Source organism: Elgaria multicarinata, chromosome 4, assembly GCF_023053635.1.
Source record: "Elgaria multicarinata webbii isolate HBS135686 ecotype San Diego chromosome 4, rElgMul1.1.pri, whole genome shotgun sequence".
In the NCBI taxonomy this organism is placed as follows: Eukaryota; Metazoa; Chordata; class Lepidosauria; order Squamata; family Anguidae; genus Elgaria; species Elgaria multicarinata.
The window spans coordinates 93,227,396-93,251,180 of NC_086174.1; the positions used below are offsets into that span (position 1 = coordinate 93,227,396).

Consider the following 23,785-nt stretch of genomic DNA (forward strand, 5'->3'; position numbering starts at 1 on the left):
GTGCTTTGGGAGGAGCCAGGGAAGACAAAGGACAAGCAAAGCCCAAATCTCTCCCAGGATGCCTTGGGGTTAGCCATGATCTTTCGCACTGAACGCAATCAAACATGATCAGTCTACAAAGGGCTTATTGAATTATCATTTCTAGACAGTAACATACTGTATATTGAGCTTCTAATGTGTCTTCGTACAGCAACGTATTTGAAAAAAGAAATTTGAATTTGTAATTGGCTGTTGCCTTTTACCACTTCAGACAGTTATGGAACAAAAGGCAAAGCCATCACAAGATAAGTGATGACAGGAGTTTCATACAGGTAATCAAACTGAAGCTCAGTTGCAACATAATACTGAAACTAACATTACAAAAGGAAAATGCATAATCCCTATAGGGACCTATACAAATATCACTTTGTACTCCCCCACACCCCTGTCCTATTACCTGATACAGTTCTGGGTTCTGGTAAATACTTTTCCAGATGTGATCATATTGTTGTGAATGAGAAGAAGTCGTAAAAGCTGATGTTATTGGCCCTGGCTTTAGTATTGCTGCTGCTTGCTCCTGGAGAGCCTCCATCACCCGCTCCAAATTGGAAACCTAATTTGTCACAGTAATTTATTTCAATTTACCAAAACAAAAGGTACAACTCAAAATAATATAGACTGAGAGATGGAAGGAGGCAAAGTTTGTATTGGGGAATATAATATTCTCTTCATAACCTGACAGTTTTCCCCTCCTCTCCTAGCAGAAACCCATTTTCCACCCCACCGCCACGGCTGGGGAGGGAAGCTGATTTGTGGGTGGGAAAGACCCAGATCAACGCTCCCAGAGGGGATCTTTATAGGGCATATGGATATTTTCCTGCAGAATCTGTGTGTGGGCCTGTGGGATTTCATCCTGGGCAGGTGGGGGTAGGTTGCCGAAGCCGAGGCTTGGTGCCCTCCAGTGTTGGATAGTGCCAGAAATTTAGGAGATGGAATAGGGATTGGTGAGCACTCTGGCATCTTTATGGTGATTGGCAAATCTGAAGGGTTGCTCCTCGAGGGTTATGTGGAGAACTATATAAATATAGAAGTATTTCAGGAATGTTCCAAAATAGTGAGAGAGAATGTGGAAAGGAAATTCCATGCTGTCCTGAGTAAACAAGGCCTTTGGAGCAAGTGGGTGAAGGATCCTCTCCCTGTCAGCTATCTTAGATATTTTTGAACATCCTGAATCTCCTGAAATAGTTTTGATTCACTTAAGGTAAAATAAATAATATCTTGTTGTACATTCTGGCCATATCATAACACATCTGAGACAAGGTTTGATAGGGATTTGGATCCAAGTCACAAATACAACAAGAACCAACCAATACAACAAAGAAATTGGGAAGGGAAGACTCATTACTTCTAATTACCTCTAAAAATGTTGACTGAAGCTGCAGCAGTTCATCTACCTTTTTCCATTGTTTCAATTTCATTAGGAGCTTTTGTTGCCATGGGTCTTGTTGAGGTTTAATCTGCTTGTCAGAAAAGAACATATATGATAGATGTGTAAAGGAATATGGCACAGACAGAAAACATTATGTGCCCTAATCCAGCAAGGGTAATTGGTGAAGATGAACTGTTTTCTCTATACAGATTAGCTCCCATGGGTGCTATGCAAGGAGGAAAAAACTAGCACCATGCAGATCCAGCTGTGCTAGAGAGTGGTGCAGAAATTACCTTCACAGCAAACTAGTTCTGTCCTCATAGACAACATTTAATAACTTTTCCATTAATAACAGATATCTGTTATTAATGGATATCTGTCCAAATATCTCTGTTCGTCTCTTATCATGAGCATGATGTTTTTGTTGTCTTGCATGCAGCCTGTTTGGCATAAGGCACTGTGGATTGAGGCTGCTAAATTCACTGAAGTTCGCTGTTAAGTACATAGTGGTTTGCTACCGAGAATTTGGGAAGTCAGAGGCTCAAAACCAGCTTTCTGTAATCTGAACAAATTATCAATACATTGAATTCAGTTGTTTTTACCTTTATAAAAGGAATCCAGTTGGCTCTCTTTCTCAAAGCCATTTTGGGTCCCACAACACCCCAGCTATCCAATCCAGGTGGACCAGCAGCATCATAAACAGGAAATGTTTTCATTGTCTGTTGTTCATTGAAAATGCTTCTAAACTTATGCATAACCTAAGGAAAAAATCAGCAAAGGGTTTCCACTGAGCACTGCACTGAACCAACTACTGCATTATAATAGTTCTAGGAAAAGATTGGTTTGTTCAATGCAGCATCAGCACCATAAAAAATCTAGAAGCTATTTGCCTTTAAGCATAATTGAAATCAGCATTTAACTTCTACTGAATTAAAATCTCTGGATTTTGCCACAAAGATGCTTTTTCGGTAATCCCATGAAAAAAGTTAAAGTCCTTTAAATAGACATCCTCCACTGAAGGTATTAATTATTGCTCCTGTTCAGGGGGTTATCTTGATGCCGCTTTGCTGCCGCTTTGCGGAAAACCCCACCCTTTCTCTGTTGCAGGGTGGCAGTGGCTAACCAGGCCCGCCCTATGCCCTGGAGGATGGCAACCTCTCCGGGGTTGCCATCTGCCTGGGAATGCCTCTGCTGTGATGCCGGAGTGAGCTAGATGGCGGATGCGGTGTATTCGCCTTGCTCCAGAGAAAAAGTCAGGGTAAGTCCCCAACTTTTTAAACTCACAGCTTCATAGGAAAGCCCCACAATGGCGGCTGCTTTCAGAGTGTTTAGGCAGCCCCCGCCCAGGCTCCAGGAACCTTTATTTATTTATTTGTTACATTTATATACCGCCCCATAGCCGAAGCTCTCTGGGCGGTTTACAAAAGTTAAAAACAGTAAACATTAAAAGTATACAAAATTTAAAAACATAAAAACAACAGTATAAAAACAACAGTATCCATTTAAAAATGGATACTGCTTACCCTACCCTGTACCTGTTTGCATTCTCTTCCCCTCCTTATTGTTTTACTATGATTTTATTAGATTGTAAGCCTATGCGGCAGGGTCTTGCTATTTACTGTTTTACTCTGTACAGCACCATGTACACTGATGGTGCTATATAAATAAATAAATAAATAAATAAATAATAATAATAATAATAATAATAACAACAGTTCTGGGGGTCCATTAAAAAACAAACTTTCCTACCCTCCTAAAGGGTTTTCTGTTGTACTATCTAGTGCAAGAAGGTTCAGGTTTGGGCCTGGCTGCTGGCTCCAAACCTGAGCATTTAATTATTATCTAGAGCAGTAGGCGTTGTTCTGGAAAGTGGGAAAGGAGAAAGGTGCCCTTTTTCTTTACCTTTCTCTTACAGCACTTCTGTATAATACTGGGACGGATGTCTAACATTATAGCATGCCTTCAGCCAACCCTAATGCTTCCCTCCAGAATACTTGTAAGTTGTTAGGGACTTGAGCAGGCCAATTCCCACATTTTTCTTGCCCTCTATTTTCCCACCACACCCTGATGTTGCGTGTCTCAACTGCTCTCAGCCATAGATTTGATTGTTGGACTGGGGCAGTCTGTCCTTTAGATACTGTCCTCCTCTCATGGGGCAGAAGTGAGAGCTGCCCATAGAAAACAATGGAGAAATCCAATATCTTAGCATATGTTTAATTGAGCAGTAATGTGTCCTGTAACTGCCGCCCTAAACAAAAGAAAAGATTCTTATCTATGAGGTTTAATGGAAAACCAGAAATTATCTCTCCAGACAATTGGAGCAGTTAGTCTGATATTTTCCTACAACATTCCAAAGTCCTGAAAGCTCACTGGATTTTAGCAGGATCTTTTTAAAAAGAAAGAACAGGGATATATTTATATACTTCTGAATATCTAAGGCAGGAATGTAGATCCTCCAACCAACTGAATGCTGCATTTGGCCCATAGAGCCCCCTTGGTGGGACATGGTGGGACATGGTCACAAGAAGCCACACAAAGTTAGGGACTTGAAGAACAACCACCCCTCCCAGTGTCGGCTTCTTGGCTTAATGCAGGACTTGTGATTCCGATGGGGATGCTGCAGGCTGCTCAATACCACACACTTCTATTTGTCAAAAGAGAATGAAAAACACTGAACATTTTCCAGCCAGGAATCTCATCACAAAGAAGGGTGATGCCAAGATTAATCCTGTTCAAAAGAGAAAGATGTCCAAACGATGTGATTTGCTGGAAAATATTATCAAGTTCATGCATGCCGAGCGTTACCGTAATTGCAGCCTTTTTACACACAGCAGCCTGCATAGAAAATACAAAATATGATGAGAATAAAGCCCTTTGATAAGTGCAATTGGTGGTCAGGAGATGGGGAGATGGCTTAGCCTGATTCCGAACTTACGCAAAAGGATATGTAACACTAAAAACTATTTACCCTACTACAACACACCATCATCATATATACAATATAATATAAACAATTTGATTACCATGGAAAAAAATTCCATCTCATTTGCAGAATGTCTCAGGTCTTCCACATCATAGCTGATACCAAACTGAGAAAGCAAAAGTCTGAGCTGAGGCTTTATTTCTTCAATGTTTGCACTGTGTTGGGGAAGCGCAGGGATGGCATCCCTTGACAAGGATCCTACAAGGGGGCAGAATCAGCGTAAGAAATATCAGCAGAGTAGCGGAAGACACATTTACATCAGGGATGACCTTGAGATGGAGAATGAAATCAGGGAGTATTGTAATAATAGGTGACTTCAATTATCCTCACATTGACTGGATAAATTCATATTCCAGTCATGACAAAGAGGTTAAATTTCTTGATGTCCTAAATGATTGTGCCCTGGAACAATTGGTCATGCTAGATCAGACCAAGGTTCCATCTAGTCCAACCAGCCATCGGCCAGGGATGAACGAGCAGGTCATGGTGCAACAGCACCTTTCCACCCATGTTCCCCAGCAACTGGTGCACACAGGCTTACTGCCTCGAATACTGCAGATAGCACACAACCATCAAGACTAGTAGCCATTGATAGCCTTCTCCCCCAGGAATTTATCCAACCCTCTTTTGGTGTATAATCTTTTCCTCTTGTGCCATTTTCTAGCTCTAAATTCTTCTCCCGCTTACTCAACGAGCTATTTGCTTGCAGATGAGACACAAGTGTCCCAGCAGAGTTAGGGGAATAGGTGAATTTTAAAAGGTAAACACACTAGCAGTGTGTGACTCCTTACACAGAATTATAGGGCTGGAAGGAACCAAAAGTCCAATCACTTCCATAGGTTAATTTGTGATGAGGATCATCAAGCATCACAATTAACCTGTGAAATTCAGAGAAGAAGCCACAAAATGTGACGTAGCTTCAGCCTTCTAGACTTTTACGGCAGGCCTACTGTGATTTCATTTGTGATTTATGGCAAAGAGTCTCCCCATACACACATTTTTTAATATCTGAACATTAGGTGTAATTTGTTGCTGGCTGGCTGACCAGTCCTTGTGCCAGACAGAAGGACAACTATCTCCCAACCATACATTTCCATAAACAGATGTCAACTGACTGACCATTCTGAGCCAATAACAAGCCATCTGTCTGGGTATTTGAATAAGAGAGCCATCAGAGCTTGTGGAAGTTGACACCTCCTGCCCTCTCCAGCTAAAAGGAGGTGGGAAATTTGTGTGTGAAAAAGGAACATTTGGGACAGTTTTGGAAAAGACAGAGACATAAGCAGAGGTGGGAAAAGAACACTTGGCTGAAAGTACCTTGTGGTGCAGAGCTTCTCTCTCTCTGTCACACACACACATTCACACTCTCTGGGGACCGCATGTGGGATAGAAGACATGTGCCAAGAAGAATGCATGCCATGTGCATTATTTGCATATTTGTCATTAAAGCAAGTATTACCTTAAGTCTCCAATGCTCTCTCTCCTCCAAAGGGAATCAGAACCTGGCTAGCATAGGCCCTGGAATGTCTCACCCCTTGAGGAAGCGGGAAGCACACAACAGTATACATAGCCACCATCTGATTCCAGTGATAAGGACCCAGACAGATCCAATTAAGTCACTGGCAAATTTCCTTTTGAATTTATTGGGGCCAGAATTATAACTTAGGTGTCAACAATAGCCTTCCACTATCCAGAATGGAGGGTCATTTCACATAGCCCATAGTTCCTACACAGAAACCAACAAGCATGAATCTGGTATATGGATCAGTATGTGTGATGATTCTACATGTGTGTATGTGTAATCCACATGTGTACACGGTAGTTTCACACCTATTTCCTCTTACACAGAGATGTTTTCCACATAGGAAATGCATAACCCGTAAAGCAGCCCTTAGTTAACCACTCTTATTTATTTGCTGGCTGCTGAGTAGCCCCTGGTCCCTGTATCCTCATGAAAATCTACATTCTTGTTTAAGGAAAGCTGGAAGTATCCAGATGTTCCCTCAAAAACATCACTGCTTTACCTTCATCTCCAACTGTTTTCGTCCTTGAACAGGGGCTGGCTCAAGACATCTTGCTGCAAAGAGCAAGATGGCGCCTCTCCCCATTCCACACACAGAAGTCAACTGGAATGGCAGTTGAACCTTACATCAGCATTGGCAATGGGACAGCATCCTCCATTGTACTTGGGAGGGCAGCAGGGTTCTTCGGGAGGGCAGGGCAGGTCATGTGGCACACACATTTCTGTCCTCCAGTACCATGCAGTTGCTGCCAGCCTCCTAGTAACTGCTGCCTGAGGCGGCTGCCTCACTCTACCTAACAATAGAGCTGGCCCTGTTCTTGAAGAAACTTCTGTTGAGAGACTTTTTCAAGTTATATTTCAAAGCCGAAACACAATTATACCACAGATGTCCTTAGCCCATCCGTTTATTGATACACCAAGAATTTTAATCACTACGAAACAACTTGCCAAAGTTCAATAAGGATTTGTGGAGTTACAGGTAATCTAATTTATGATTTCATTGCCTGGCAGTAATGGGCCATCTGTGTTCCTATTCTACACTTTGCTGTATCTTTGCTTTTAATGTTTTGCTTAATATATTTTTTTCTGTTTAATCTATCCAGCTTAGATCTATAGAGCAGATGAAGTTGAAGATTCTATTTAATATCTGTAAAACAAATGGTCTTAGATAACTTGTGACTGAAAGTAAACAGCAAAGAAGAAAATCATCTTGATTAGCTTTCTGTCTCCATAGAAGCCCATTTTCTTCAAACGTAATATCCAGATACAGACTGAGTACTCTACATATTCCCACCTGGCTCCTATCCTGAAATGCCCTGAGCTTTCATCCAAAAGTAGAGCAAGTGTGCCCTTATTCATGGTCAAGTTGGCTCTAGGGGACCATGATGTTTGCATAGCCACATTCTACACGAAACCCACAATTTGAACAGGACACATCAAACAAATAGTATTTATATTGCTAGAGAAATGTGGTATCCCTACAACAGATGTGAAAGCTTGAGGAAGACGTATGAACTGCACGCGACAACAGAGTAACAGCCATGCAGCCACAGTGCTAAAACCACCACCTTGTAAAGGGAGTCCCTAAGATAGGACTTGGGAGCCTCCAGCCCAACAGGCCACCCCATCTAGCATTTGGGGCATGAGCCAATGTGTTGTTCTAGACCCTCCTCACACCGATCCGGGACTTCTCCATGGCCGGCGCAATGGCAGCGGCCAAGGAGAAGGCCAGATCGGGGCTGGGAGGGGCTGGGGGATGCGTTCCCCGGTGAAATGGTGCCCAAGACCCAGTTGACCCGGAGAAGCACCATTTCACTGGAGGCTTCCGGGGTTTTCCGGGTCATCTGGTCACCCTATCACTTCATTTAATTAGTTTGGGCCGGTGTAAGTTTTTAAGTACAATTTTAAAACTTTTCAAAGAGCTTATTATTATTATTATTATTATTTATTTATATAGCACCATCAATGTACATGGTGCTGTACAGATAACACAGTAAATAGCAAGACCCTGCCGCATAGGCTTACAATCTAATAAGTTGTAGTAAACAATAAAGAGGGAAGGAGAATGCAAACAGGCACAGGGAAGTGTAAACAGGCACAGGGTAGGGCAAAACCAACAGTGTAAAGTCAGAACAAACTCAATATTTGAAGGCTATAGGGAAAAGAAAAGTTTTGAGCTGAGTCTTAAAAGCAGTGATTGAGTTTGTAGTTCTCAAGTGTTCTGGAAGAGCGTTCCAGGCGTAAGGGGCAGCAGAAGAAAAAGGACGAAGCCGAGTAAGGGAAGTGGAGGTCCTTGGGCAGGCGAGAAGCATGGCATCGGAGGAGCGGAGAGCCCGAGCGGGGCGATAGTGTGAGATGAGAGAGGAGAGATAGGCAGGAGCTAGGCAGTGAAGAGCTTTGAAGGTCAGTAGGAGAAGTTTATATTGGATTCTGAAGTGAATTGGAAGCCAATGAAGAGATTTCAGAAGTGGAGTGACATGGTCAGAGCGGCGGGCCAAGAAGATGATCTTAGCGGCAGAGTGGTGGACAGAGACCAGCGGACTGATGTGAGACGAAGGAAGGCCTAGGCCTAGACACACTGTTTTTCTAATAAGCTTTAGAAACAGTTAAACAGTAGTGTATTTTGCCAGCATACACATGTATTTTCTTTCTAATCATTGTAGTCTAGACTGGCTCTTGATGTGCTTTTCGAGGCAGGCAAAACCTTTGTTGTTCCGGCAGGCCTTTGGCAAATAATCTGGATCTCTGTCTACACTTTGGACTTTTAAATTGTTATGTATTTTAAAAGTTTTAAATATTTTAATATTGAAATGTATTTAATTATGTTTTTAACTTTTTTATATTTCTATTTATAGGCTTTCATTTTGTAAGGCCGCCTTGAGGCCCAGCATTGGGCAAAAGGCAGGATACAAATAAATATAATAATAACAGTAATGTTTCACATTTCACTTCTGTATTTGATGTTCTTTTGTATTTTTCTTTATAAACCATTCATATCAAGACTTCTTATGTGGCATGTTTTCATTGGCTTAACAAGTTAAAAGGGGTATTCACTGTTTTCCTGCTTATATTATAAAATCTATTTTCAACAGGCCTAGTAACTTCAAGAGTAAGAGTTGGGGGGAAATCCTCCATCTCTTTGCGTTCAAAGGCACTGAGTAAGGAACCCTGGAGATAATTTAGACTGATCCCAACCACATAACACTATTCCCCCTTCTGAAGAGGTCTGGACCACAGACTATTAAAGACAAGCAAAGTAGCAGACTATAATAACAGTTTTCATGTGGTCATTTGCTTTATGAGGCAGGTGCTCCTGCAGGCTACCAGACGGAGGGACTAACAGACCATAAAGTTGCCTGGCTGGGTCTGCAAGAAATTTGTCCTCAACACTCCTGGAAGGACCATGTTCTATAGCACCCACTCCCAGATGAACTTGATGGAATCCCACCCTCCACCCCTGGCTGGGTCTTGCAAGAAACTATAGGGACAGACAGAGCCGGCATTCATAGCACACACAGAGTGCTGAGACTGGTAAATTTAAAAGCAAGTACGTTGCTTTTCAAGAACCAAGGAAATTCAATGGGTCTTACTTTAAGTAAATATCTAGGGATGGAAATGCAGCCTGTGCAAGAACTGAGCCATGCCAAGTTGGAAACAGATCGGTTCATGCCTTGATTTTTAGGATTTTTTTAAAAGTTTGAAATTAAAGCTAAAGAGATGAAACTTGGCAGCATGGTAGCTCTTAAGTAGGGCTTTAAGCATGCCAAATTGGAAGCAGATCGGTTCATGCCCTGACCTAGTTGCTATATAGCTGTGATTACCAGAGGACAGTATAAACAGTTGGGATTGGTACCAGTGACCAATTGGGATTGGTACCAGTGATCGATGACGTAGCATCCCTTGTTAAGGCCCATAAGCCCAAAATAACTAATTTTTTTCCATCCTAATTCTGAGAAAAAGAAATTACCAGTTAATGAATTACCAAACTTTGAGTCCAGGCCAGCTGAATAGGTTTTGGACTGGTCATTGGGCCCTCATTGTATAATGAAGCCCATGGTGAGAGATGTGACTAAGAATTTCCTCTCCTTTCCAGCACAATAATCCTACAATTAACAACTTGCTTACTGTGCATGTATGCATGTGTGTATTCTTTTATTCTTCATTTGATATTTACTGCTGCTTGATTTTCAGTTCAATCCAAGACATGTCTCCTCAGAAGTAAATTCTATTGCATGCAATGAGTCTCACTTCCATGCACTAATTTGAAGGGGTGTGTGGATTTTGATGTAGTTGCCTCTGTAAGTGCTGTGTATTTAGGAACCATGGCTTTTTGTGAGGGAAGGGTTTAAGCTTCCTTTCCTCCCTCCCCCACAATTTCTTCTTTTAAATATCCCATGTATTTGATTTTTAATGATTTTTTTATTCCTTGAGTCCCTATCTGACTTCATAGTGCAAAGGAGCCACTTATGGAACCTTAGAGCTGGAAGAGAGGGGGGATGGTGCAGGAGAAGAGCCTCATTGCACTGGGAAAGCGGGTGGGAAGGAGGAACATTTCGAGGAAAGTTTTCCCCTCCTTTGCCCACCCCACTCTGGCAATCCAGTCTGACTGGGAATCCACAATATGGGTTTATACTGCTTGGGCTATTATTAGCTATGATGGGTTTTAATGTTGATAACTGGGGAAGAAGATGTAGTGTAGGGAGAGGTTTTGGGCAGGGTAGTCTTGTCTTGAAAGAAAAGCATTACCAATTTTCTTTTTAAAAAAACTCTTTAAAATTTGGGGAAGCACTTGAGCCCCAAACAGTGCTCTTCTATTTTACCATGACTAGGACATGTAGTTTTGTCAAGATATAGGAGGTAGCCACTTGTTTTTTGACTGCCTGGGGTTAGTTGTAGTTAAGTAAGATCCCCACCCCAATGCTGAAAGCAAAGGGAAAGCTAATCTACCCTCTGCATCATTTCCATCCCATAGAAATAAAGCTTCCACCCACACTCTTTCTTTTGTAAACGTCTGTAATCCAATGCTTGGGTGCAAGACCCTCCTCATTAAGAATGGGACACTTCTGTTGGTTTAGAATGCAATGCTAAAGTTTTAGTGTTGGGCTAATCATGCATGCTTACTCAGAAGCAATTCCTACCAATTTCAAAAGACAAAGAGTGTTCCTAAGTGCCTCCCTTCTTCCCTGGCATGGCTGCTAGCTGCTGTTTTGAAGGCATGATTTTGAGTGTGTGAGAAAGGGTGGTTCCTCCTTGGTGTGAAAAGGCCTTCAAGAACAGGAATTCCCACTAGGAAGAGGGATAGGCACCAGGTACCCTATGCTTGTAGTCAGGGAAGGCGAGAGAGGAGTGCAGCTGGGTCAGGACTCTGCCAGCTTTTCAAGGCACCAATGTAATGCTCAGCCAGCTCTGCTTCCCACTTCCTTTCCCTGATTAGCAGCCAGCCAATCATCTTTCTCCATGCAAAGAAGCACAGAACAGCACAGAATGCATGCCCTGTGCTTCTCTCAGCATGGAGAATGGGGCAGATGACATCAGGGTGTGGGGTTTCAGGGGAGGGGCGACTGGGGAAGAGGCCCATCCTCGGAAGTCATTCAGATTGTTCCCTGCAGGCAATCCAGCTCTTGGGACAAATTGTGTCCTCCACTTCTTCCTTAGGACATGTGAATGTAATTATTTCTTACCATTTGTCACTGATGTGGTAGTGCAGGCGGAGAACTGAATACTGGGAGACAAGAAATCCATGTTGCTGAGGGCTTTGAATTTCCCCCCATCACTCCAGGCTGGATGTCTGTCAATGGCCAACTCCATCCTGTGAGAGATAGGCAAGTACTGGAGTACCTACGGTATATAAGCACATATTTTGCATTCATTACTTATATTCAAAGCAGAAGGGAGATACCTACTACATGAAAAGGCTTTTGACACAGTTGGCTGAAAAAAGTACTTGAAATATACAAAATACATTCCTGGATCCAAAACTTTCCAACAAGAATCATGGAGACATGGAGAACAACAATACCCTTAACTATAGACAAGGATCATATACAGACAGAAAAAAAATCATACGTGGCATATTCCAAGGTGACACATTCTGCCTGTGTCTGAATCCACTATCCAACACCCTTAACAACACCACATACGGCATCGACATAGAACACCGAAAACAAGCAAAGCACAGAATCAATCACCTCCTGTACATGGATGGCATCAAAATCTATACCTCAACTCTGACACAGATAAAAGGCCTCCTGCAAATCACTGAAGAACTGACAGACATGAAAATGGAATTCGGGATAGGAAATTGCAAGATGCAACACACAGAAAGAGGAAAATGGAAAGAAGAAACAGCAGAAACAATAAATAAAATTCTACATAACATGGAAGAAAATGAAACATACAAATACTTAGGATTCCAATAAAATACAAAAACCAATCACTCCGTGGTAAAACTCAACTAAGAATGCAATATAAAACTCACCTATCACAAATCCTAAAATCGAAACTCAACTCTAAAAACATTTTCAAAGCCATCAACACCTATGCAATTCCCATCCTCACATCCTCATTCAGAATCATACACTGGTCGCACACTGAACTCGAAGAATTAAACAGACTTAATCGCACTGAACTCTCAAAACACTGCATGCTCCATCGCAACTCAGACATTAAAAGAATAACAATCACCAGGAAAGGAGGAGGAAGAGGTCTACTGGGCATTAACACAATCCATTCTAAACAGATAAAATCACTCAGAGAATTCTTCCACACTAAAAACACCCCCATCCATAAAGCCATAGTAAAAGCAGATAAAAACTACACCCCACTCAACCTAGCACTACAAAATGAAGACCAAATAAATAAACAAAGAACAATTGTACAAATGGCTCAGGAAGGGTGAGCTATTTCCAGAAACAGAAGGTTTCCTAATAACTATACAGGACCAAGTTACAGCAACCAAAAACTACCAAAAATACAACAGAAAAGATAACAATGTAACAACAGACCTATGCAGGAAATGCCATCAGTTCCAAGAAACAATAAACCATGTAAAAGGAGGATGTAAGATTCTGGCAGGAATGGACTATATAGACAGACACAATTCAGCTGCAAAAATAATTCACCAACAATTGGCCATCAAATTCAACCTTATCAAACAACCTATACCATACTATACATACTCACCCAAAACAATCTTGGAAAACGCAGATCATAAAATATACTGGGACAGAACAATTCATACCGACAAAACAATACCTTGCCAACCGACCAGATATAACGGTCATAGACAAAAAAGGAAAACACACACACCTCATCAACATAGCAATACCGAATGACAAAAACATTGTGGAAAAGAGAGAAAAATATTCACCACTGGCCATGGAAGTCAAAGAACTATGGCAACAGGAAAAGGTCACAATTATTCCATTAGTCACATCACATCAAAAAACTATGCAGAAAACTTTCAGAAACTGGGCCTACCAAAATACATCCACACCAACATCCAGAAAGCAGAGAGGCTCTTGGCTCAGTTCCAATGGTGGGCAGGGCTGAATGCAATGGGGATGGGTCCAAAGGCAAAATACTACCAAAGACCAGAAATACAAAAAGAAAAAAGAGCAGCATATTGTTATTTAAAGCTCTTATGGAGCCTTAGGAGAGGCATTTCAACCCTTTAGAATGGGAAGAAAACTGCACAAAAGCTGGGAAACCACCAAACAATAGGTGATGGGGGAAAAGAGAAGGAAATGTGACCATCTGGGGAACTCCCAAGGCCTGGATTGGGAGCCCAGGTGGGCCATATCGGGCCCCTGAGCCTGTGGTGCCCTATCCCTGATTTAGAGTCCGATGAAGTGAACGCTATAAATGTTTAGCCTGCTAAGTCTGTTTGAACAATGGGCTAACTCCATTACTCCCCTGAAACAGGTGTATATGTGTCTATTTACCCTGTTGTGGTTGCGCAGTTGTGCTTTATTGTTTATATGGCCACCAACTTGCGGCCAGTTTCCCTGAAACTGCGCGTTTTCAAAGTGTCGACATACCGCAACTTCTCCCTTTGCTCCAACGTCAACATGTTGTTTCTTGTGTCTGGTAGCTTCAGGTTTTTGGGGGGCATAGCTCTGGGTGGATTGGGGAAGCACAAAAACACAGGGCAGGGGGAAGGCTGTACAAGCAGAATGGCCGCCAGCACTGCGTTTTTTTCATGGCCCGACAGCCTGCACTCCCTCCTGCCATCTAGCTTTATCATTTTGACCTCGCAGCACTGACACTGCAGGGTTTTGAGGGAATCACCTACCAACATGGTATTGTATAGACACCTCCTAGCTGTCTGCACATAAGCTGGTTAAAAATTGTTGTTGTTAACCCTATTCTAGAATAGACACCCAGTCCGTTAGCCTACCACAAGTGGGGAAGTAGTGCCTTCCAAGGGACTGAGTTAAGGTTTGAGGTTCCCAGCTTTCTGAGCGGAGGCTTGCCAAACCTGAAAAGGACATAGACGTCGCGATGCTGATAATGTGAAGTGGGGATCAAAGTTTCCATGAAATCTTTCACAATCAGTAACTATCATCTTACCCGGAGGTAGTTGTGGATGGCCCTAAGTGAGTGCCAGTGACATATCAACCATTGTGTGTAAATAGCCAGGTCTTCCTGAGTCACCAAATTTGTAGGATTTTCCTTTCCCGTCAGGAAGTTCTCCCGTACACTTGAGAGTCTTGCAGCCCTTTGAACAGCGTCATTGTACTCCTGCATAATGTGAGCCACTTGTTTCTATACAGAGACAGTAGGAGGGAGAGAGAAGAGATGCTATTTCCCCAGAAAGATGAATGAATGAGCTAGAACATTGAGGCTTTAAAATTTTAGCCTTTTCCCCCCGGGTGAGAAATCTTAGCTCAAGAGTAGGAGTGTGACATTTGTGGAATCAATGTATTCCTAGAGACAAGATTTGAGCTTTTCTTTTTTGAGACGTTCAGAAAGGGCTTCAATTTTTTAAAAAGTCTTTTGAGCTATCTAAGGGTTTCATAGCATGCATGGCCATGCACTAAGAAATACTCAGTATGCAGCAGCCTTTTCCATAGAAATCTCCAAATACTGCTGACTTCTTGTCTGGTATGGCTGACGTGATCCGTATCTTGTTATTAGTCCCCTATGCCTCTGGTCCCGGAACTGACTTTCACATGCAGCAGACACAGATGGTACGACTTCCATAGACTTTAGCACTTCAGAGATTGCCAGTGTTGGGAAGTGGAGAGAGAATCTGATTTAATATTACTGTAACATCCAGTCCCTATTCATAGAAAACTAGCAGATCAGGGAGGAAGGTTCTAACATAGTTTCCTACGAACAAGGAAGCTTTTATTCCACAGTGGTGGAAAGTACTATCTTTCAAGCATGTATCACAAATCTTATTTATGAAGCATTTTGTGTTGCACATCATGTTAACTATGCATTATAAATCTGTACCCACATTTATGGCTTTGTCCCTACATGAAAAGGAAATCAAGTCAGACTCACAGCTGAGCACTTCTTACTTCTCTTAAAGGAAAAACACATGTACCTATATTTAGTATTTGTGCAACTATATTGAGTATTTGTGCAACTACATAAGCAGAGATTTCCATACCTGGTAAAGTGGATAGAGCTGCTCAACAACATTTCTGTGCTGACAAAATCTTTTCCATCTTAGCATGTGTAAATATTTGCTTTGGACCAAGTGCGTAATTCTGTCTGTAAAAAACTGCATCAAAAGCCACAGATTACAGATTAAAGCACAGCAGCAATGCTTCCAGAATACTACACATAACAAAGAAATGTATTATTTATGTATTTTATTACATTTATATACCACCCCATAGCCGAAGCTCTCTGGGTGGTTTACAGAAGTTAAAAACAGTGAACAGTGCAGCATATGTAATTGGAAAAGATAATCCTCAATAAAGCTGCACTTTGGGGGAAAAATTTGGATTAGGATTTAATTTTTATATATTAAATTTGTTGTTTTTTGAGATAACTGATTGCTAGGATCCAAGGACCCACAAATCTAGTTCTGTGAGCCTAAGAAGGTTTTAGACTTTAGAATAGTACCACAGCCCTGATGGTAAACTGCTTTTGAAATTCAAGAGGTTTTAAACAGGGGCTGTGATGAGGCAGAGGTGAGGAAGCTCAGCCCCAGGGGACAAATCCAGCCATTCTGGAGCCCCAAACCACACACCCTTTCCCCTGGCCAAAGCGGGTGCCTTGGAGGCAGGCTCTTAGTACTCTTAGGATGCCTGGGAGAGCAGCACACTGGAAGATTATGGCATATTTACTACTACATAAGCAGAGCATAGTAGAAATATGCAGAACCCTACTTCAGGCAACACAACTACTCTTCCTGTATCTGATTTCCAACTACAGCAGTTACAAGTTTAAACAGGAACATCTCCTTTTCTTTTTTAGTCAAATCCAGCTAAAATTTCCTAAATCTCTCTCGCACGTGTGCGCATACACACACACACAGACACACACACACTTGCTATTTGCCCAACTCAAACTGAACCTGCCTTCTTCTCTGCCACACACAACTCCTTGCAGAATCTGGATATTAGATAACCCCCTCTAATTAGGTGGACCTTTAAGGAAAACATCCCTAATGATGTGCTCCCATCAGGGAAATATCCGTTATGGATCCCTGACAATTTGCAAGCAATTCAGATTGAAGGACACAAGCTTACATCCTCACCATCTGCTACATGTGGACAGGTTGTGCTCTGTGGTGCTGTTGGCTCTGAGTTGAAAGTGACTTATGGGGATGCCAGATAATGGTATGAACATGTTTGGGATGCCCTTGCCCTGTTTGCAAAGAGGCACCAATGCAGCTCCAGTAGAAAACACATAGAATGAACATGAAGCCTCATTTAAAGATTTACAAATCATAATAGGACCTTTGCCCATGGTAGCAAATTCATGCCCAAAAATGCTAAGTGAGCCGTCAAATCATAAAAGAGACAAACATTACCTGGTGCAGTAATAAAGGTAAACTTTCAGATGTATATTCTCTTTTTAGACAGCTGTCTAGCTCCCTCTGCATGACATCAGCTTGAATTGCAAGAGGCTTTGCATTTGCTACCTGTAAAAGGCAAATATCAAGGCAAAATTATGCAGCTCCAAAGCAAAGTTCTATACACATTCAGGGCACCTTTGATGCAGTGATTGAGTTCTACAGATGTCAAAGGCACTTTAATTGAACACTAGATCTTGTTTGGCAGTCTGCACAAATAGGGAGAACCCAGAAGCAAGGGTTTTTTTAAACCAGAGATTCCCTTCTCCTTTATCTAATATAGTTTGAAAACCTATAGGACAAGAGACTATAAATGTTCTCTACCAATAGGGAGGTTGGACAGAGCAATCCTAACATGGTGGCAGAGGTAGGGTGGCCATGCATCCTACTTTGTAAAGAACAGCCCTCTGTTTTAAGGGTTGCCAGAGGACATTCCTCCATTTGAAGGTACCCTCTGTTTGAAGGGCTATTCAGACCAAAGCCTGTTTAAAAGCAAAGAAACATAAGAAGGGAGGGAGCGCAGGGGCTTTGAACCTGGTCAGTTGACCGAGCAGGTCCATAGGTTACCTGGTCCCAATTTTCCCCATTATAGTCAGATGTATTGTATTGCTATTCAGATTATAGCAATTATGTCTACATTTAGGTCTATACATAAATATTAGCATACGTCAATGTTATGCAAATCTGCATCCTCCTTTGTCCTCTTTTTTTTTTTGCTGATGCCAAAGTGGGCATTCTAGGTGGAGTGGAGATTGTGTGGCAGAAGAACCACCACTTCCTAAGCCTGTCCAGCTCACTGTGGCCAGGGTGGGAGATGGACGTGGTGCTGGGTACCTTCGTTTCCATCATGTTCTTCCCCCCTCTCCCTGATACCAATGGGTGGGAAAATGACTGTGCGATAGTTATATATAGCCAATGTAGTTTATAGACCTAATCTGTAAGTGTGTTGGGGGGATGAGGGGTTTTGGCCAGCTTTGGGGTTGTTCTCTTAAGTACTGAATTAAGACACTAGAAAACACTGATTATTAAGGATCAGATCATTTGACTCTAAAATCCAAAAGGTTACATAACTAAAAATGCCAAGATTATAATATGGGACCAGACACTTTACAAGAAGTTTGAGGAGCTCTTGCATACTCATATTCTATCAGCTATACTGGGTTTATTACACTTGTTATAGTAAGAACTATAAAGCATGGATAAACCAAAGAGATAGAATACAGATGATTTACTAGAGAGAGCCAATTTCAGGCTTGTCCTAAACATGTTTTCTCAGAAGTCTCTCTGACTTCAATAGGACTTACTCCCAAGTAGGAATGAGGGACAGGATGGCAGTGTTAGTTGAGGTTTCTTTCAGTTCTAATGGAGTATTTCTATACTGATGTTTTCATCACTTACCTGTAAACATTTCTTCAGTGCCAATTCCCTTTCTCTTCTGAAATAGTCAATGTCTTTTGGAAGGGGAAAAGAGCTATGAAAGATTATCAGAAACGGCATTAAAGAAGTATAATAGAATTAGGATCTAGAATTTAGTATTTTAGTAATTCCAAAAGCCCAAGAAATTCAGATAAGTTATTAATCTTGCTGAAATAAATTAAGACCCTCTACAATCAAACCAACCCAAAGCTGGCACTCACTACCATCCTGATGATAGTTTTAGTTCCAGCCACTGGGAGCTTCCTGCTCATAGCAAAACGGTCATGTGACTCATTCATTGCAAGAAGAACAAACAACAGAGTACCTATTGGATGAATGAACATGCAGCAGATTCTATGGGAAGTTGAATTGATCAATCCCCTTAACAGATCTAGATACCTTCTTGAACAAAGCTTCACTTTTAGCAGAATTCAGTTGCAGTTTTAGCACCCTAAGGGCACAATCCTATGCATCTACAGATAGAAAAAAGTCCTACAACTTCCAGCATACCGCAGCTGGGGAATGCTGAGAGTTGTAGGGCATTTTTTTTTGTCTAAACATAGATAGGATTGTACCCTAATTCACTGATCTTCAACTGGTGGTCCATTTCTCACAAGTGGGTCATGACCATATCCAAGGTGGATCATATGAACATCACTACAGCCATTTTTTATTTTATTTTTTTGGAGAAAGGAAAACAATAAAAAGGAGGAACAAGATGGAAAGAGGTGGAGAGAGATGAAAAGAGGTTGACAGGGTATTAGAGGAGGAGAGAAAACAAGGAGAAACAAACAGAACTAGTTGGAGTGAGAAAAGGTAAAATTAAAATAAGTAAAGAAAAGTAAAAGTAAAAGTGCTGCAGGTTGAAGTTAAACGTTGGACTGAAAAGACTGAAGGCCAGCCCTCTAATATTATGGTTGTTGAAATTGGAGAAATCAAGAACACCACACAAAAAAGTCAGTGAATAATAAATGCTTGAAAGACATCAGTGCTGCAGCCTTTGTTTTTGCAATTCAATTTAATAAACAGTTATATGTACAAGGGGAAATTGTGTTGGAGCAGAGCAATTCATTTTCGCTATAGCCAGGCTCCTCTTTGAAGAAAGTGAGTCTCTTTACCGATGTGGCGTTCCCTGTAGGACTCCATTTCCTTTTATTTCTGTCTTCAGTTCCATCAGCTGTACAGCTAGTTCCTTTTCAACCTGCTGGACCCTCTCAGTTGAAGAGACCTTGTACATTTCATCCATTTTGTCTTGAATGATAAAAGGGAAATATAGATGAGGTTATAGCTTAACATTCATTCTCAATAGTTAAGTATAGCTGTGTGACCACAGATTCTTAGAAGTGTGTGCTTGATAAACATATATAAAAATGGAGGCTGCAGCCACCATGCAGCCTTGAGCAAGTGCCTAGGTCAAAGACCCATTGGTACTTATATACAGCTGAACTGGGCAAGATGGGGGCAGACACAGTTATTGTTCAAATATAAAGCAAGGATTGGAGGGGATTTTTTTTTTAACATCAAACGTCTGGATAAACAATTCTTTGCTGTAGGCATTTTTCTTACAACCTGGAAGGCATAGCCAGATTCGCACAACCGGGGAAGGAAAATTAGCCATCATAACGTATTTTTCTGCCCTTTGCATGCCAGTTGTGCACCATGTCATTACCATAAAGAACCTAGAACAAACTATGGGTTGAGGGTGGTTTGTAAACCCACCCACCTACCATGTACCCTCACTGGTTCAAACATGACAAATCGTGCCCAGTAATGGTCATTATGGTAATGACACAGCACATGACCAGCTCATGCAGGGCAGAAAAATAAGTTTCAATAGCTTATTTTCCTTCCCTGATCACGTGAACCCACTGAGCAGGGCTGGGAGGAATGTGACTGAAGTGATAGAGCACAAGGAGGTGAAGCAGGAAGAATTGAGCTCTCACCCACATAATTCATTGGATGTTCAAAACAGACACCTCTGTTTTATACATGAAGAGGGCAAACACCTGAACAAAAATGGCTTCTCCCATACCTGTATAACCCCTAGTCCTGGCCTATTGTAAAGCATCTTACTATTTGCCAGGACTGCTGGAAGAAAGCAGATAATCCCAACTCTACTTTGCCTATCTGCCAGAGGCCTTAATAGTGCCTCCGATTCCACCTATCCTCAGCAGCAGCCAGCAGAACTCCTGTTTGCCCTAGTTCTTTCTGAGGCAGAAAACCTGTGTTTGGGGTGATCACTTCTGATCGCTGGTGGGGATTCACATGATGGAATCATAGAATAGTAGAGACCATTGCTCAATGCCCCCGCTCAATGCAGGAATCCACCCTAAAGCATCCCTGACAGATGGTTGTCCAGCTGCCTCTTGAATCCCTCTAGTGTGGGAGACCCACAACCTCCCTAGGTAATTGGTTCCATTGTTGTACTGCTCTAACAGTCAGGAAGTTTTTTCTGATGTCCAGCTGGAATCTGGCTTCATGTCATTATTCCGTGTCCTGAACTCTGGGAGGATCAAGAAGAGATCCTGGCCCTCCTCTGTGTGACAACCTATCAAGTATTTGAAGAGTGCGATCATGTCTCCTCTCAATCTTCTCTTCTCCAGGCTAAACATTCCCAGTTCTTTCAGTCTTTCCTCATAGGACTTTGTTTCCAGACCCCTGATCATCCTTGTTGCCCTCCTCTGAACACGCTCCATGTGTAAGTGGGAATGCTCCCACATTAAAAAAAATATCCATCTACATAGAAAGCTACATGCCAGGAAGAACTTTCTCACACTAGCATTTTTTGTTTGAAGGAGCATGACACCTGCAGTCTGAAGTGTTACATGCAGGCATAGATTTACCAGCTCAGTTAGAACTTGGCTATCTTGACAGGTAACCTATGTGGTTACCTGCCTCCAAGATGTGTCTGTGGGTGCTGGTTCTTTTGGGGAGCACTGAAAAATTTTCTTATTGCAATTCTGAATTATCGCAATATGTGAACCCAGTCATAATTTAACCATGAACAATCCAGAAAGATAACCCATGATTTATTGTTGGGCTGCAAACTCCTGAGTTGTTCCATGTGAACCCAGAACCTTGGGTTGTTCATGACTTGTTTCACCAGGCTACAGAGTGACTTGCTGCACACTAGCTTCTCAATGACATTTGGGATACAGGGAGGGAACCGGCTAAGGAGGAAGGAAACAGACCAGTTTGAGACTGAGGAAATAAGCCAGTTTGTTCAATTGTCTGCCAGACTAACCCTACATAGGGCAACAAAGTATGGGTTAAATAAACTATGGGTTAGCATGTGTGAACCAGGCCATCCAGTTTTAGCCAAATCATGGCTCCATTAAAGCCTTCTAAAAGCAGTAGCTTGGCTTAGAAACAAGTCAGGCTTCCTTTGGTCTTTCTGTTATTGGAGGACTGGTGCAAAGCCAACTATTATTTTAGCAATACTTTTTTGAGAATTTTATTTCAGAAAGTTAATTGGGAGGGAAATAAATGCTTCTAATGAGATGTAAACCATGCTTGAAGAGGGGTGGAATGCCATTTCTTTTAAGGTGGACTGTAGAAACACCCAAGTTTCAAGAAGAACCAATTTTAGCTCATTTATTGTGACCTCTAGTGCTGGATTACATAGGTAACTGTGACATGTCCGTTTCTAAACTAAAATAATTTCACACTGGGACATTTTGTGAACAAGCGTGAGTTTTAAAGAATAATAATCCAATACCGTTAAATGGGATTAATATCAGGAACAGGAATAGTTGTTGGCTACCATTTGCTGCTCTGTTTTCAATTATATTGTTTTGTTTGCATCCCCTTCTACTGCCTTGCTTTGCCACAATTTAGTCCCCCGCCTCTGCCTTGGAATGTCTCTCTGGGCCAAACAGCATTTGCTGCATAGACTAGCCTTTTGTACTTGAATGAGAAGACTGTAGCACAGCCAAACCACTAATAAAAAAAGAAAATTAGGAGACAATTGAGATTAGGCTGTACATGCACTTTCACAGGGGTATACTGTCTATGTGGTCTGTTGTGTTCACAACTACTGAATGCAGGCTCCACAGCTTTTAGTATCAAATTTATTTAATACACACACACACCGCCCCTACTAAAACTTGGCGGTGCAGCAGGGGGCATATTGCCCACCCCTAATTTACTTTTATATGCCAAATTTCCTTCAGTGCTTGAAGAAAGGTGGAATACCACCTCTGGTAAAATATGGCCCCCTATCTTAATTTTAATCAGCCTGTGATGTAGATTAGGTGACTGCTCAAGGTCACCCACCAGTGAGCAGTAAGGCTGAGTGGGAATTTGAACACAGTGCTTCTCTAACCATAACACTCCAGTCCCATTTCCCTGCCATTGCCTCACATCATTGGCTCACTCTGGCAGAGGTAGGGAAACAACCTGAGCATGGTTCACCACATCAGTTAGAAAACTGCCATGCACATTCTAAGTAATACATAAATCAAACCTTTTAAGTGTATTTGTTAAATCAGAATAATTGTTCATTTAGACTCTACCAAATTGTTCCCACCCCACTCATTTCCTGCTAATTAAACATGCAAGTTCTTACTTGAAGCACCTTGTCTTCTATACAAATCCATGCTATATTGTTTTCAAGGACTCGACCTCAATTATTTTCTGAAATTATAACTAGTCGGCTGTACACCATTCCTTTAAAGGCCACAGGCATGACTGAACAAGTTGAATTAGTAATGAGATTAAGATCAACGCTGCGAATGTAGTGTATAAAATTTCAGGCAAAACATGATCAATGACATCAAACTCGTCAAAAAGAAAGAAAGAGCCACCTAGTGAAATGTTCAGCATTATGACTTGGGGGGTTGGGTGGGGGGGTGTGGGAGGAAGAAAAACTGACTGAATAGAAAGGGTTCCTGTATTTGATTTAGAAAGTCCTTGTCCATTCCATTCAAATGGAAACTTTAAAAATATAGTTTAAGGATTTAACCACCTTGAATGAATTATTTTTCTCCCCTCTGTAGTAATCAAAACTGGTGCCAGCTTAGTTTTGGTGAGTTATTGCCCTGGCAAAGCAATACACTAGCTTCTGTGTGACATAACGCTCAATACAGAAAGCAAACTTTTCTTCTTCAAAAGTATTTTATTCGCAGCTATTTTATAGCATGAACAAACAAGACAGATCTAACAGATTGCACTTACCACAGTCCAGGTGATAAAACTGATTTGCTGTGAATAATTTAAAATGATTTGTCCTACCCTGGATCATACAGCTTGAGAGCAATACGATACCTGGCAAGAATAGCAAGGTTGCAGCCTCCCAAGTGCAGAAGGTAAACAGCCTCCAGCAGAGCAAAGAGAAGCCCTGTTGCGTTACTGGAAACTGTAGCAGAAAGTCACTTCTCCTACAGGTTTCTATAGCTAATGCAATCAAACACCAAAGTAGCA

General features: G+C 41.7%; 1 protein-coding gene across 1 annotated transcript; it reads right to left on the reverse strand.

Moving 5' to 3' along the window:
- Positions 1-254: 254 nt before the first annotated feature.
- On the reverse strand, positions 255-23,621 carry LOC134398205 (putative uncharacterized protein C6orf183). The gene is made up of 12 exons (XM_063125456.1): positions 23,540-23,621; positions 19,483-19,615; positions 18,347-18,419; positions 16,907-17,017; positions 15,533-15,646; positions 14,485-14,679; positions 11,595-11,751; positions 4,432-4,589; positions 2,011-2,166; positions 1,395-1,496; positions 437-592; positions 255-350 (listed from the first exon to the last, which is right to left on the reverse strand). Exons 1-12 carry the CDS (start codon positions 23,604-23,606, stop codon positions 255-257), a joined length of 1,518 nt encoding a protein of 505 aa, XP_062981526.1. The 5' UTR covers positions 23,607-23,621.
- Positions 23,622-23,785: the final 164 nt, after the last annotated feature.